Source organism: Anthonomus grandis, chromosome 9 (genome assembly GCF_022605725.1).
Source record: "Anthonomus grandis grandis chromosome 9, icAntGran1.3, whole genome shotgun sequence".
Classification (NCBI taxonomy): domain Eukaryota; kingdom Metazoa; phylum Arthropoda; class Insecta; order Coleoptera; family Curculionidae; genus Anthonomus; species Anthonomus grandis.
This window is the reverse complement of record NC_065554.1, coordinates 28679283-28695987: the sequence shown is the minus strand read 5'-3', so window position 1 is coordinate 28695987 and position 16705 is coordinate 28679283. Positions and strand designations below refer to the sequence as shown.

Below are 16705 nucleotides of genomic sequence, written 5' to 3'. Positions count from 1 at the left end.
CAGGAGTGCCTGTGCTATAAATCAACTTTCAGTTTTTACAAATAGGTGCATAACTTTGGTTCAAATGCTCAATATGAAGTGATTTTTGATTATTGGAGTTCCTTGAATTATTCTTCAACTATAGTCAAAGAAATTATTCAAATATGTGTAACAAGTCACGAGATATTTGGATTTCTCTTACAGGAGTGCCTGTGCTCTAAAACACCATTTATCTCTTACATATTAGTGCATAACTCCACTTTTATTGCTCAAAATGACGTGATTATTGATTGTTAAGATTCCTTGAAGTATTCTTAAATTGTAATCAAGGAAATCCTTAAAAAATGTACAGCAAATCATGGGATATTTGGACTTTTCTTACAGGAGTGCCTGTACTATAAATCAACTTTCAGTTCTTACAAATAGGTGCATAACTTTAGTCCAAGTGCTCAATATGATGTTATTTTTGATTATCGGAGGTCCTTGAATTATTCTTCAACTATAATCAAAGAAACTATTCAAATATGTAAAACAAATCATGAGATATTTAGATTTATCTTACAGGAGCGCCTGTGCTCTAAAACATTATTTACCTCTTACAAATGAGTGCATAACTCCACTTCATTATTCAAAAATGATGTGATTATTGATTATTAGGCATTCTTGAAATATTCTTAAATTATAATCAAAGAAATCCTTAAAATATATACAGCAAATCACGGGATATTTAGATTTCTCTTACAGGAATACCTGTACTATAAAACAATATTAAGCTCTTACAAATTAGTGCACAATTCCACTCCAATTGCCTAAAATTATGTGATTCTTGATTATAGACATTCCTTGAAGTATTCTTCAACTATAATCAAGAAAATATTCAAAATATGTAAAGCAAACCATGGGATATTTGGATTTTCCTTATAAAAGTACCTATTCCATAAATCATCTTTAAACTCTGACTAATTAGTGCGTAACTTTACTCTAAATGCATGGTACAAAAATTAACGTCCCTCCAATAGATGTAGAAGTGAAGTATAGCGGGTTAAGCTATCTGTACTTTAATCTTTACTTACTTAAGCTTTTTTTTAGCCTCCTATCTATAGGAGGGACGTTAATTTTTGTACCATGCATTTCAACGAGGGATTCTTTGAGCACATCCTGAATACATACAGAAGGGATACCTTTGATACACTGAAGAACTGGATGAATATTAATAAAAAGCTAGCAGCAATTAAAAATCGCAGGATATTCCTTTTACAATGTAAAACTAAGCAGCCTTGAAGAAGACGTAAATAAACGTCGAAACGTCGGCTAATTTCAGATCTTGAGGTTTGATTTCTGTCTTTAACCCGCTATACTTCACTTCTACATTTACTCTAAATGCTTAAATTGAAGCGATTCTTAAATGCTAAAGATCCTTGAAGTATTTTTTACTAGAATCAAGAACATCGTGAAAAAATGTACAGCAAATCATGGGATATTTAGATTTCTCTTACAGGAGTGCCTGTGCTCTAAAACATTATTTACCTCTTATAAATGAGTGCATAACTCCACTTTATTATTCAAAAATGATGTGATTATTGATTATTAGGTATCGTTGAAATATTCTTAAATTATAATCAAAGAAATCCTTAAAATATGTACAGCAAAACATGGGATATTTGGATTTTTCTTACAGGAGTGCCTGTGCTATAAATCAATTTTCAGTTCTTACAAATTGGTGCATAACTATAGTCCAAATGCTCAATATGATGTGATTTTTGGTTACTGGAGTTCCTTGAAGCATTCTTCAACTATAATCATCCAAACATGTATATTAAATCATGAGATATTTGGATTTTTATTACAGGAGTGCCTGTACTATAAAACATTATTTGTCTTTTACAAATGAGTGTACATAGTATTCTTTAAGTACAATCAAGAAAATCGTCAAAATATATACAGCAAATCATGAAAAGTTTGGTTTTTTCTTACAGGAGTGCCTGTGCTATGGAACAATATTAATCTCGTACAAATTAGTGCATAGCTCCACTCTAATTGTTCAAAATGACGTGATTCTGGATTATTGGCATTCCTTGAAGTTTTTGTTAACCATTTTTACCCTATAATACAGGTAATGCGGATGATGTATTATCAGGAAAAAATTTCGGCACTATGTTATTTTATTCATCTTATGTTTTCTTACAGTATTCTTCTCTGCACCCTTTACTTTGGGAAATTCGAGTAATAAATCACCAACAGTCCTCATAATTCTTTAGATATAAGATTTCTAAAATTAGCCATTTTGAAAGAAATACATACATAGGGATAATATTCAATTAATAAGTTAAATTATAGGAATTTTTTCTAAAACCTTCAAGATTTTTAAGACCTGGAAAAACCTTTTTTATTTTTTCCAGAATATCATGGATATAACCAAGGAAAAATCATATTTAACTTCATGGGAAGCAGAAATTATCCACGGGTGCCTGGAAGAACGTTCAATATTTTCTATATTCTTCTAAGTCATTTTATTTTGATCATAGCACTAGATTTCTAAGCTAGGGAAGAAAAGATCCATGCTCCTGTTAGTTATTATACCAAATACCTGTATTATATAAAAAAATACAATTTTTCCATTACCTATTAATTTCTTGTGCAGCCAATATAGTCCAATTCTCCTTATACAAAATATTCAACCCTTCGGTAATAATCCACAAATTCTCCACGGTCTTCGTCCTCGCCATATCATTCCTCGTCTTCAGTTCTACAGTTTGGTTCAAGTATTTCTTACCATTGCTAGGTGTCGCTAGGGACGTTGTAGCTAGAATTTGGTGCTGATAGTTATTTCCTCCTTGAATTAAAAAAAATATTAATAAAATAAATTTCGCAGCACAAATAGATGAATGGAGGAGCACCTTCTATGGACAAAAATATAACAGACCCGATAAGGGTATATCCAAACAACAAGACACATATTCCTAAGTTGGTAGCTAGACCGGCAAAAAATACTCTGCTTCTCTTCTTGGTTTTCTTGCCTAAACAGTTGCAAGACGTTTGGGTGGTAGTCGGGGATGGTTTCGACGTTTTCTCCCTCCTCAGTGAGTTCGTGTTGGACTTCGACACTGTCGGGTATGGATCGTAATGAAAATGACCTGGAACAAAACCAGCTCCAGTTATCCTGGAAATCTCTTAGCTAAGACGCTTCGTTTACCTGAATCTTTTTCCATTTTATCCCGAGTCATTCGATGCTTAGTCCCAGTCCAATAATTTCTTTTATCATGTCGCCTCGCTTCTTATTAAGTTATTTCCTCGCGACTACTTTTCGTGGCTTCATAATATCCGATTTTTTCCCCTCAAAGCCTCGAAATGGAATTTAAAAGGTTTTCTTTGTCGTCTGCCCTCGCGGTGATTTGAATTAATTAATTTCCCGCTTTCCCTGCTGAACGTTATTTGGATTTATGAGTGGCGAAAGGTGGCAATGAATAAAGGCATCTCGGGTGGCGAAAACCTGGAACAATTAGGGAAAATTAATTGGGAGTAATTTGTTTGCTTCTTTTATTTTGTTCAATGCTCATATTTATATCTTCATCTCAGTCTAAGGGATCATAAATAATGATAATGAAAAGACGTTGTTTGCTTCACGTTTGATTAACTATATCCCAAGAAATTTCTAGGAAATCTAAATATTAATTATGTGTTAAGTTACGTGCCTGGAATACACAAAAAATTACGCTCCTGAATTGGAAAATGGTTGCAGGTGTCTTTATAATGTACAGGCATCTGTAAAATAAAATTCGATGCACAAGAAACTGTACTAAATAGTTTAAGGAGCAGTACACTACAATAAAAAACAGCTTTTAACATAACTATTTCATCATAATGACGTTTGACAATTATAACAAGTGACAGCAGTGAAATGACATCTGACAGTTACCGATAATGTGTTAAAATCTTCTTAGTATTTATGAAAATTTTAACTGTCAGTTGTCATACTTTTGAAATGTCAAAATAATCATCCATTAAAGGCTGTCACTTGTCATAATTGTCAAACATGGTAATAATGATCGGTGAGATGGTGTGGTTGTGAGCTGTTCGAAAGTTGTTTTTCAACTGTCTCTAATTCAAAAACTACTTGATTAAAGTATAACATGCAAAGCATATAATTTCTTAGAATTTTACGTAGAATCTAAAAGTAAAATAATATATAGGGTGTTCCGTTTAAAAAAACTACATATTTCGTCATAACCTTTTTTTGGCGCACCCTGTATATGTAAAATTATTTTTAGCTTGTAGATTTTGATCAACCCTATAACCGTGCCGTATAGGTTTTTTTCCATCCTGTATAGTTTAGGCGCTGTTTTAGCCGTACGCCTTGCTAATACACCCTGTATTTCAGGATTTTTTTCAAAAAAATTGTAATAATTTAAAAAGTGGCCTTTAATGCTGAAGTTTAAAAAAATGTCTATTTCAAGGAACCAACTATCTATATCTCAGTAACCAAGCTGGAGAATTGAAAATTAGAGCACGAATTTTTCGAATAAAATAGTTGGACACTTATCTTAAGATTGTTTTTTTAATTTGATAATGAAGAAATTGGTTTTTAATGTTGAAATTAAAGAAAAAATATTCCAAGGAACCAACTATTTATATCTCAATAATTAAAAGAGCTACAGACTTGAAAATTCGAACACTAATTCTTTGAAAAAAATAATTGAACACCTGTTTCAACGCTTTTCTCAAAAAAAAAAATTAAAAATGGAGAAATTGGGTTTCAATCAAAAAATGTTCAAAAATGTATTTCCAAAGAACCAACTGTTTATATCTCAGTGATTTAGATAGCTAGAAATTTGAAAAGTCGAACACTAATTTTTTGAATAAAATGGCCGAACATCTGCTTCAAGATTTTGCTCAAACAAAATAGAGAAATTGGGTTCCAATTATAAAATTAAAAAAAAATATTTTCAAGGAACCAACTGTCTGTATCTCAATAATTAAGAGAGTCAGAGACTTGAAACTTAAAATACTAATTCTTGGAATAAAATAATTGAACACCTATTTCAACATTTAGTTCAAAAAAATTTAAAATATAGAGAAACTGGGTTCCAATTATAAAATTAAAAAAAAATATTTCCAGGGAATCAACTGTCTGTATCTCAGTAATTAAGAGAGCCAGAGACTTGAAAATTGGAACATTAAGTCTCTAAATAAAATAATTGAACACGTGTTTCAACATTTTGCTCAAAAAAAATTTAAAATGGAGAAATTGGGTTCCAATTATAAAATAAAAAAAAAATATTTTCAAGGAACCAACTGTCTGTATCTCAATAATTAAGAGAGTCAGAGACTTGAAAATTGGAACACTAATTCTTGGAATAAAATAATTGAACACCTATTTCAACATTTAGTTCAAAAAAATTAAAAATAATTTAAAATATAGAGAAACTGGGTTCCAATTATAAAATTAAAAAAAATATATTTCCTAGGAACCAACTGTCTGTATCTTAATAATTAAGAGAGCCAGAGACTTGAAAATTGGAACGCTAAGTCTCTAAATAAAATAATTGAACACCTGTTTCAACATTTTGCTCAAAAAAAATTTAAAATGGAGAAATTGGGTTCCAATTATAAAATTAAAAAAAATATATTTCCAAGGAACCAACTGTCTGTATCTTAGTAATTAAGAGAGCCAGAGACTTGAAAATTGGAACATTAAGTCTCTAAATAAAATAATTGAACACCTGTTTCAACATTTTGCTCAAAAAAAATTTAAAATGGAGAAATTGGGTTCCAATTATAAAATAAAAAAAAATATTTTCAAGGAACCAACTGTCTGTATCTCAATAATTAAGAGAGTCAGAGACTTGAAAATTGGAACACTAATTCTTGGAATAAAATAATTGAACACCTATTTCAACATTTAGTTCAAAAAAATTAAAAATAATTTAAAATATAGAGAAACTGGGTTCCAATTATAAAATTAAAAAAAATATATTTCCTAGGAACCAACTGTCTGTATCTTAATAATTAAGAGAGCCAGAGACTTGAAAATTGGAACGCTAAGTCTCTAAATAAAATAATTGAACACCTGTTTCAACATTTTGCTCAAAAAAAATTTAAAATGGAGAAATTGGGTTCCAATTATAAAATTAAAAAAACTATATTTCCAAGGAACCAACTGTCTGTATCTTAGTAATTAAGAGAGCCAGAGACTTGAAAATTGGAACATTAAGTCTCTAAATAAAATAATTGAACACCTGTTTCAACATTTAGTTCAAAAAAATTAAAAATAATTTAAAATATAGAGAAACTGGGTTCCAATTATAAAATTAAAAAAAAATATATTTCCAAGAAACCAACTGTCTGTATCCCAGTAATTAAGAGAGCTAGAGACTTAAAAATTGGAACACTAATTCTATAAATAAAATAATTGAACACCTGTTTCAACATTTTTCTCAGCAAAAATTTAATATGGAGAAATTGGGTTCCAATTAAAAAAATTAAAAAAATGTATTTCCACAGAACCACTGTTTATATCTCAGTGATTTAGGGAGCTAGAGACTTGAAAATTCGAACACTAATTCTTTGAATAAAATAATTGAACACCTGTTTCCACGTTTTGTCAAAAAAATTTTAAAATGGAAAAATTGGATTCTAATTATTAAATAAATAAAATATATATATTTCTAAGGAACCAACTGTCTGTATCTCAATAATTAAGAGAGCTAGAGACTTGAAAATTGGAATAAATTGGCATCAATGTTAAAAAAAAAAGAAAAATTATTTATTTTTTTCTTAATAAAATTTTAAATTGAACCGATTAATAATATGACACTATGCTAAATAAAATATTATGATGTTAATCATTAATGGCCTAAAAACCTACCCTGATAAAGACGCTTTGCAGCCGAAACGCTATTAAATAATTAAATGGCATGTCCACAAAAATGTAATAAGAGAAAACTGTTATTTAAGTACAGGCAATTGTAAATTAAATTTTGTTGCATAGGAAACTATACTAAACACTTGAATGTATAGAAAACTAGTTAGAGTTACAGAAAATTACTGTAATACAGAAGCAACTGATTTAGTCTCTCTGTCCAATAATTGAGTGCACTTAACTGCCTGGAATAAATAAAAATTACTTTCCAGGTGATTAAAGTGATTTTTTAGTTATTCCAGAAATTCTGAAAATTTATTTTATCAATTTTTTTAAAAGTCAACTGAAATTTTGGATGGAATTTAAAAGTCTTTCCTGGAAAAAGTCAAATTTTCCTCATTCATTATATTCAAAAACGACTGAAGCAGGAAATTCTGGAAACAGAAACAAGGTTAAATAGTTTGATATAACAGTTTGGTTAAAAAAAATAATTCGTATCGTCCAGGCAATTGAAGCTTTTTGTAACTGCTTCTAAGAAAGCCTTGGTTTCGAAAAACTGATAGCAACAATGACATTTCCATGTATAAAAATTGCCTATAAATGCTCATGTATAAAGTAAATAAAAAAGACCAGCAGAAGACTTCTTAAGCCTCGTCCAAACAGTCTGATTAGGTTTAGTCAGATAAAGTTTTCTACTCTTTTTTTTAGTCTAATTGAGTAAAATCACCTAAAAGAAACAAAAAATTAATGCAACTAGGACTTGCAAAAAAATCATTTAAATTGTTCGAAAATTTTCAATCAAAAAAGTTCATTATATCGTACATTTATTAACCAAAAAATACACGTAACATATGCCATTAAACCTCACTTGAGCAAATAGCTACAGAAAGCTGTAAAATGGAAACATTTAGCACTAGAACCATTAACACAGTTAAACTTTTTTAGACAGAGGTCACATAAATAACAGATTTTTCCCCAAAATTCTATCCCGAAAAATGTAAATAAGTGTCAGACCTAATGCCGGCATAATCTAATTATATAAAAAGGATTTCACGGATGAAGAATAGTCTGAGAGGAACCCCGGTGCTACGCTCCAGTATTAAAGTTGTCGATCTGCTTTAATTTAAAGCGGCAGCGCGAGGGTTAAGTGCTTTATGTTAATACCGTCAGTTTTCAGCCAGATGAACGATTAAGCTGTGTGCACTGGAATATTATATCAAATTATTCGGAAAAACGTTTACATAACGGGTTACGAACGTCTTTTGCCAACTTCCGGTTTAACCCTGAAAATGATTTTCTTTAAGTCCTCTTCTCAATATACATCGACGTTTACTGGACTGTTTGACAACTAACCTGAGGAATACCAGTCATTTGGCAAGCTTATTGAGCTTGTAACCAGAACATTGAACCGCAATGTTGTCGATCCAATCTCAAGGAAATTTTATTTTTTTTATTTAAGATTTATTTGTACACTTTTCAAGATAGCCATACAAATTATTTTTCTATTATCCTTGGACATAACGTACGTTATTTGTCATATGTCATTGGAAAAACATACCTAGTTAAGTTTGGACCACACACTAATTTTTACGCTTGTCACTTGTCAACGATGGCTTGCATACAGCACCCTAAGCCCGCAGTGTTGCTAATTTATTAGTAAAGGAACCCGTGGACTTCACACTATCGCTTGTCAAGTTCAGTGAGTTTGTAAATAGCATATTGAACCGCTGTTGCCGATGCAGATTTCAGGCAAGAGATATAACATTTGTTTTTACACTTTCTAAGATGAATATGACAAGGGATTTAGCAACTGTTTTTGTGATGTTATCAATGACAAAAATGGAGATGGTCACTGGAAAAAAATAACAAAGACGTTTTGCACAATTTACACTGGTTTAATATTCACCAAATTATTAAAAAACTTTATTTTATTCTAAAAACAACATTTTTAAAAAAGTTTCGTGATAAAACATTTTTTACAGATGGTAGCAATTTTTGTGCAAAAATACCCTGAACTCCCTCAAAAAATTTCAAAATGTACCCAAACTTCCATCAGATTATTAAGAAAACTTACAAAAACATCAAGAATTGTCTAAAATTGCTTAAACTTCATTTTAATATAGAAACAATATTGCAGGTAAATTTTATAAATAGGGAATTTTTCACAGAGATTCCAAGGTGATGGTAACAATTTTGGTTGGTTTCAATTATTTTGGAGCTACCTATTACTCACTCAAAAATTGTCTATATTTGCACACAAATTGTTAAGAAACCTTTATTTTATTACAAAAATAATATATCAACTAAATTTACTTAATATGATATTTTTTACAGGCTCTCAAATATGATGGTAACAATTTTTCAATTTTTTTGGACCTTAAAGGCAAAAATACCCATAACTCCCTCAAAAATTGTCTAAAATTGCTTAAGCATCCACTAAATAATTTGGAAAGCTTCACTGTATAAAACAAATAACATATTAACTTAACTTTCTTAATAGTTTTTTTTTTACATAGTCAAAGTTAATAGTAACAATTTTTGAATTTTTTGGAACTCAAGTACAAGGACGTCCATATCTCCATGAAAAATGGTCCAAAATTATTTAAAATTACTCCAAATCATTAGGAGAACTGTTTGTTTGTTCTCAAGTTAACATCTTAAAATAAATTTCTTAATAGGAAATTTTTATATGAAATCAAAATGATGGTAACAATTTTTTTGGATCTTATGGACCAAAATACCCATAACTCCCTCAAAAATTGTCTAAAATTGCTCAAACATCCACTAAATTATTTAAAAAACTTTACTGTATGAAAAAACAATATATCAACTTAATTTTCCTAATAATTTTTTTTTACAGAGAGTCGAAGGCAATGTTAACAATTTTTCAATTTTTTGGAACTCAAGAACAAGGACGTCCATATCTCCGTGAAAAATGGTCCAAAATTATTTAAAAACTTTCCAAATCATTAAGAGAACTGTTTGTTTGTTCTCAAGGTAACACCTTGGAATAGGTTTCTTAATAGGAAATTTTTATATGAAATCAAAATGATGGTAACAATTTTTCAATTTTTTCGGACCTTATGGACAAAAATACCCATAACTCCCTCAAAAATTGTCTAAAATTGCTCAAACGTCAACAAAGTTATTTGAAAAACTTCACTCTATGAAAAAAATAATAAATCACCTTAATTTTTTTAATATTTTTTTTTACAGAGAGTCGAAGGCAATGTTAACAATTTTTCAATTTTTTGGAACTCAAGAACAAGGACGTCCATATATTCGTGAAAAATGGTCCAAAACTTTTCAAAATTACTCTTAAATTATTAAGAGAACTGTATTTTGGTCTCAAGATAACATTTTAGAATAAGTTTCTTATTAAAAAATTTTAATAGGAAATCAAAAATGATGATAACAATTTTTCATTTTTTTTGGACCTTATGGACAAAAATACCCATAACTCCCTCAAAAATTGTCTAAAATTGCTCAAACGTCCACCAAATTATTTGAAAAACTTAACTGTATGAAAAAAAAATATATCAACTTAATTTTCCGTAACTCCATGTAGGCCTTATTATCCTCGTGACAAATTAATGTTTTTATTAACATATTATTAAACTTCTAAACTATTCTCGTTTTATTTTCAGTGATTTTTAACAACATGCCTCCTAAAAGGGCACCTTGGTGCGAGGAGGATTTTATGAGGCTGCGGTAAGGTTTAATATTCCCAGAAGAACCATTAGAAATCATGTTCAGAATGGAATCCTAATAAAAAGACTAGGTCGTAAATCTATTTTAAAAGAAGAACAAGAAGCTGATCTCGTTAAAAGAATAATAAGATTTAGTGAAATAGGTCTACCTGTGACTCCACGCATCCTTCGTCGATTGGTATTCAGATTCTGCGAAAATAATAAAATTGCTCATCAATTTGTTACAACTTCAAAACTTGCTGGTAAAGACTGGCTAAAGGCTTTTATGAAGAGAAATCCTGTAATTTCTAAAAGAAAAGCACAGTTTATGAATCCAGCTAGGGCTCAAAAACTTAATAAATTTATAGTTGATGATCATTTTTCAAAAATAAGGAAAATGTATGATGATCTTGATATAATTAATCACCCTAAAAGACTTCATAATATGGATGAAAAAGGATGCCGCTTGACTATTTATCACCAGCCAATCGTTTTAGCTAAGAAAGGGGTAAAACGTGTTCACTTTCAATCGTCAGAACATGCAGAGAATGTGACAATTGCAGGATGTGTCAATGCCCTTGGAATACCAATACCTCCTATGATTATTTTTTTAAGGAAAGAGGCTAAAGCCAGAATTACATGATAATTTGTCACCAGGAACTCTAGTGGAAAAATCAAGTAAAGGCTACATGACTAACGAACTGTTTAAAGAATTCCTCAAGCACTTAGCCCGATACAAAAGTCCAGGAAGGTGCCTCTTAGTTTTTGATGGTGCAGCTTGTCATCTTGATTTGTCAATTGTTGATGTTGGAGACTCACTTGATCTAGATCTCTACTGTTTGCCATCGAATACAACACATGAGCTTCAACCCCTCGACAAATCTGTATATCGTTCATTTAAGCATCATTGGGATAATGAGGTATTATTATTCTTGGATCAGAATCCTAACAAAAAGCTGACCAAATCACGTTTTAACATCATACTTTCAAATGTTTGGTCTAAATGCATGACACATAGTAATATTATAAACGGTTTTAAGGCTACTGGTCTGTTTCCATTAAATCCCGAGGCAATTCCAGAAACAGCATTTGCTCCTTCAATTCTCTCAGACGTACCGGCACCGGATGATACCAACAAAGAAAATAGGCGTCCGCCTGAATCTCCTCAACCTGGTTCGTCTGGAATGGCATCCAACAAGTCTGGCAAATTTTCCTATTCCAATGTTTACTCTTCTGACTCGGATTCGACTTATAACCATATCCCTCTTGCTGAATTAAAGAGATGAACAACAAAAGTCACTTCTTTTAATGAGCTTTTGCCCACACCAGTAAAAACTAATTAAAAACCTAAAAAAAATCGAAAAAAGCTCTAAACTACAAAGGAACTCCAGTCACTAGAGATCTTTTTACCGAGGAGAACAAAAGTCGTGCCAAATTGAATAAAGATATTGAAAGCTCCAGGGAAAAGTTAAGTACCGAATGGTATTGCCATGGATGTGAGGAAGACAGGCAGACCGATATAAGGCAGTGCAGCAAATGTCTTAAATGGTACCATGAGGAATGTGTTGGCTTAACAGTCAATGACATGGATGATTTTCAGTATCCCGATGGCTGCTAAACTTCGCCCAATAACGAGTTGTGCCATTTTTATGTATAGGCTTTATTAAACCTCCATCGGCCTTATTGGATAATCGGCCTTATTATAAAATAAGGCCGATTTGCGTTATTTTTCTTAATATTTATTTTTTGTTTTCTAGTTTTTTTAGAGATTATTTTGTTAAAATTAATATAACCTTATAAGCACTTTGGTGTATTAAACTAAATATTAACATTACAGTCTTTCACTTTATTCAATTTTTTTCTTAGCTAGGCCTTATTCCTCTCAAGTACCTTAACATCTTAGAATAAGTTTCTTAATAGGAAATTTTTATATGAAATCAAAAATTATGGTAACAATTTTTCATTTTATTTTTGACCTTATGGACAAACATACCCATAACTCCCTCAAAAATTGTCTAAAATTGCTCAAACATCCACTAAATTATTTAAAAAACTTTACTGTATGAAAAAACAATATATCAACTTAATTTTTTTAATAATTTTTTTTTTAGAGAGAGTCAAAGTTAATGGTCACTATTTATTAATTTTTTGGAACTCAAGTACAAGGACGTCCATATATCCATGAAAAATGGTCCAAAATTATTTAAAATTACTCCAAGTCGTTAGGAGAACTATTTATTTGTTCTTAAGAATATTTTAGAATGAGTTTCGTAATAAGACATTTTTACAGGAAATTAAAAATGATGGTAACAATTTTTCAATTTTTTTGGACCTTATATACAAAATGACCCACAACTTCCTCAAAAGTTGTCTAAAATTGCTCAAACGCCCACTAAGTTATTTGAAAAACTTCACTCTATGAAAAAAATAATAAATCAACCTAATTTTCCTAATAATTTTTTTTTTACAGAGAGTCAAAGGTAATAGTAACAATTTTTCAATTTTTTAGAACTCAAGTACAAGGACGTCCATATATTCGTGAAAAATGGTCCAAAACTATTCAAAATTACTCCAAATTATTAAGAGAACTGTATTTTGGTCTCAAGATAACATTTTAGAATAAGTTTCTTATTAAGAAATTTTAATAGGAAATCAAAAATGATGATAACAATTTTTCATTTTTTTTGGACCTTATGGACAAAAATACCCATAACTCCCTCAAAAATTGTCTAAAATTGCTCAAACATCCACCAAATTATTTGAAAAACTTAACTATATGAAAAAAATAATATATCAACTTAATTTTCTTAATAGATTTTTTTACATAGAGTCAAAGTTAATAGTAACAATTTTTCAATTTTTTGGACCTTATGGACAAAAACACCCATAACTCCCTCAAAAATTGTCTAAAATTGCTCAAACATCCACTAAATTATTTGAAAAACTTCACTGTATGAAAAAAAAACAATATAGCAATTAAATTTTCCTAATAATTTTTTTTTACAAAGAGTCAAAGTTAATGATAATAATTTTTCAATTTTTTGGAACTCAAGTACAAGGACGTCCATATCTCCGCGAAAAATGGTCCAAAATTGCTCAAAATTACTACAAATTATTAGAAAAACTGTTTGTTTGTTCTCAAGATAACAATTTAGAATAAGTTTTTTAATAAGAAATTTTTATAGGTATTCAAAAATGATGGTAACAATTTTTCAATTTTATTAAACTTTACGTACAACTCTTTAATTTTCTTTGATTTTATTGATGTAGTTCTCATAGTATTAGGTGCTTGAGGATTTACACTAGCCCTAATTAAAAATCCCAATATTAAATCAATAATATAATAATACAGATTATTCCTCGGAATTAGGTAAATTTTTACTGCATGGAATAACGGACAAAAGCTAAAAACAATTTTAAATTCGAAAGTAATAGAGGCATTCTGCCACTGGCCTCGGCACCAAAGCAAATATTCGAGAAATCCAGTAATCATATTTGAAATATTAAACCCGTAGTAAAGAAGTGCCGAATTCAATGACAGAATGGCAAGTGTTGATACGCAAACATTTCTTTCCATATTCCCAAAATCCAATGGGTCATTTTGCTTATTCTAATTTCCTCTTTGTAATTTTTACTATTTTTAAAATCATGTATCATGTATCGAAACGATATATCAGTGAAAACACTCAACAAATAATGGACCACACACTTATCAAGTTTTCACTATCACTTATCAAGTTCAGTGAGCTTGTAAACAGCATATTGAACCGCAATGTTTTCGCTACAATCCCAAGGAACGAAGAATTTTATTTTTTTATATTACATTTATTTTATACTTCACAAAATGGCAGAATGGTTTTAGTAATTTTTTGAAAATGTTTTCAAGGTTTGCCATCATCTGTCAACTTGTCATATGCCATTAGATAAAAAAAACTAGTTAAGTTCGGACCACATACTATTTTGCCACCTGTTAATTGTCAAAAGTTTCGAGGGCTTGTAGGCAGCACACTGAACTGTATAATATTTTTTTAAAGAAAAAGCACAATCTAATTTGCATGCAGTACGGTTATAAGAATGAAGAGCAATTAAAGGTATCGTAAAACGAAACGACCAAAAAAAAAATGCACTTTACTAATTAGGGTTCGTTTTACGTTCGGAGCGGCCATTGTTCCTTGCAATTTAAATTTTAATAAAACCCGAGGGCGTTTTTCATTATACTAGTCGAATAAGAAGCGAAATGTCGTTAGAAAAATTCGCCTCTGCAATTTGAGTTTTTAAAATCAAATTGTTACGGTGATTCGTATGCGTGTGTCGATTTAAGAAGAAAAATGTTTAGGCGGATCATAAATAAAGTAAAACGAGCGGTGAGCATTATAAAGATATTTATTTTTATTTCCGAAACCTGGCGGAGAGTTAAAGAGCCTCGTTACGTGCGAAAAAGTCATAAAAAGTCAGTGTTTCCGAGGATACCGAAGCGTTTTCAGCAGGTTTATGGGAGTTTGTTCTGGGGTTTCTTATGAAAGAAACATCCCGCTATTGCTGACTGTTTTTTTCAACTTTTGACCCCCTAAAGAATATATCTCGGTTCAATATTTCAATATAATCCAGCAATTTCCAATAAATGCACAACATTAAACCGATATTAAATAAATTTCCCGATAATAATTTGAATTTGCGCAATAACAACAGTTTATGACCTACAATAAAGTTTATCTTATATATCGCATTTATCGATTAAATATTATATTATAAATTGGATTCGGAGAGCTTGGTCAATTTTAATTTAATTCGTCGATAATTTTAAATTTTGAAAAGTTTCAGTGCAACAAAATGAGGTTTTAATCACATGATGTATTTTGGTGCAATAGCTTTTTAAATATATGCATTTGAACCTAATTCATTTTTAAACGCTTATTATTCAAAAACCGTTTTGGTAAAGTATGACAAGTTAACCCATAACTTTCAGGTAGAATCTGAAAATGAGAAAATATTTTTATAATAAATTATTTTTTATACTAAAATTATTAATTTAAAATAGAAAACTGCAGACCATTTTCTTCTACGTTAAGTAGTTTTGGCCCTATATCCTCCCAAAGTTAAGAAAGAAATAATTTTCAAATAAGTCAAAATTTTCGACAAATAACAGATAACAAAAATTTAAAATTGTAATAAAACGTAAACGTTATTTAAAAATTAAATAATTAATTATTCCAGGCAGTTGAGGCATGACGTTCTTTCAAGTGCGTGATACTTAAAAAAAAAATTACAATTCGACTACTTGTAAAAAAGATTTAACCTAAACTTAAATATAAATTATAAATAAATAGTTGATGCTTAATTTTGAATAAAATACCTGAAATTAAAAAAAAATATCTACAAGTCATACATACTGTAATACCTGGAATTGTAGAATAATATTAACTTAAACGTTAACAAAAATTAATTAGTTAACTATTCCTGGCAATTGATGCATGACTGTAATTAAAGTGCCTGAAATAAAATAAAAACTAGAGCTTAATTGCTTGGAATCGTAGAGTATTTTCACTATTTAATTATTTAATAAATTAATTATTCCAGGCAGTTGAGGCATCATTTTTAATTAAAGTGACTAAAATTAGGAAAAAAATTGTAGTCTTTAGCTGCATGAAATTGTTTAATAATTTAACTTAAATGTTAATTAAAAAATAATTAGTTCATTATTCCAGGTAGTTAACCTATGATTTTAATAAAAATGCCTGAAATAAAAAAAGTTACTGCCCAATTGCCTGGAATCGTAGAATAACTTCACTATTTAATTATTAAATAAATTAATTATTCCAAGCAGTTGAGGCATAATTTTAATTAAAGTGACTAAAATTAGAAAAAAAATTGTAGGCTTCAACTGCATGGAATTATTTAATAATTTAACTTAAACGTTAATTAAAAATTAATTAGTTCATTATTCCAGGGAGTTAATGTATAACTTTAATAAAAGTGCCTGAAATTAAAAGAAAACTACTGCCCGATTGTTTGGAATCGTAGAGTAATTTCACTATTTAATTATTTAATAAATTAATTATTCCAGGCAGTTGAGGCATAATTTCAATTAAAGTGAGTATAATTTAAAAAATATTCTAGGTTTTAACTGCATGGAATTGTTAAATAATTTAACTTAAACGTTAATTAAAAATTAACTAGT

General features: G+C 29.7%; 1 protein-coding gene across 3 annotated transcripts in view; it reads right to left on the bottom strand.

The window, feature by feature from the left end:
• LOC126740436 (TWiK family of potassium channels protein 7) overlaps window positions 1–16705 on the bottom strand; it is a 375063-nt gene that overhangs the window by 68756 nt on the left and 289602 nt on the right. For all 3 annotated transcript variants that reach the window (XM_050446457.1, XM_050446459.1, XM_050446458.1), the window contains 3 exons: window positions 3173–3469; window positions 2877–3113; window positions 2602–2812 (listed from right to left, as the gene is read on the bottom strand). In XM_050446457.1, the coding sequence (XP_050302414.1) occupies window positions 2602–2812; window positions 2877–3113; window positions 3173–3203 (479 nt within the window). In that variant the 5' untranslated portion in view covers window positions 3204–3469. The remainder of the gene's footprint in view (window positions 1–2601; window positions 2813–2876; window positions 3114–3172; window positions 3470–16705) is intronic.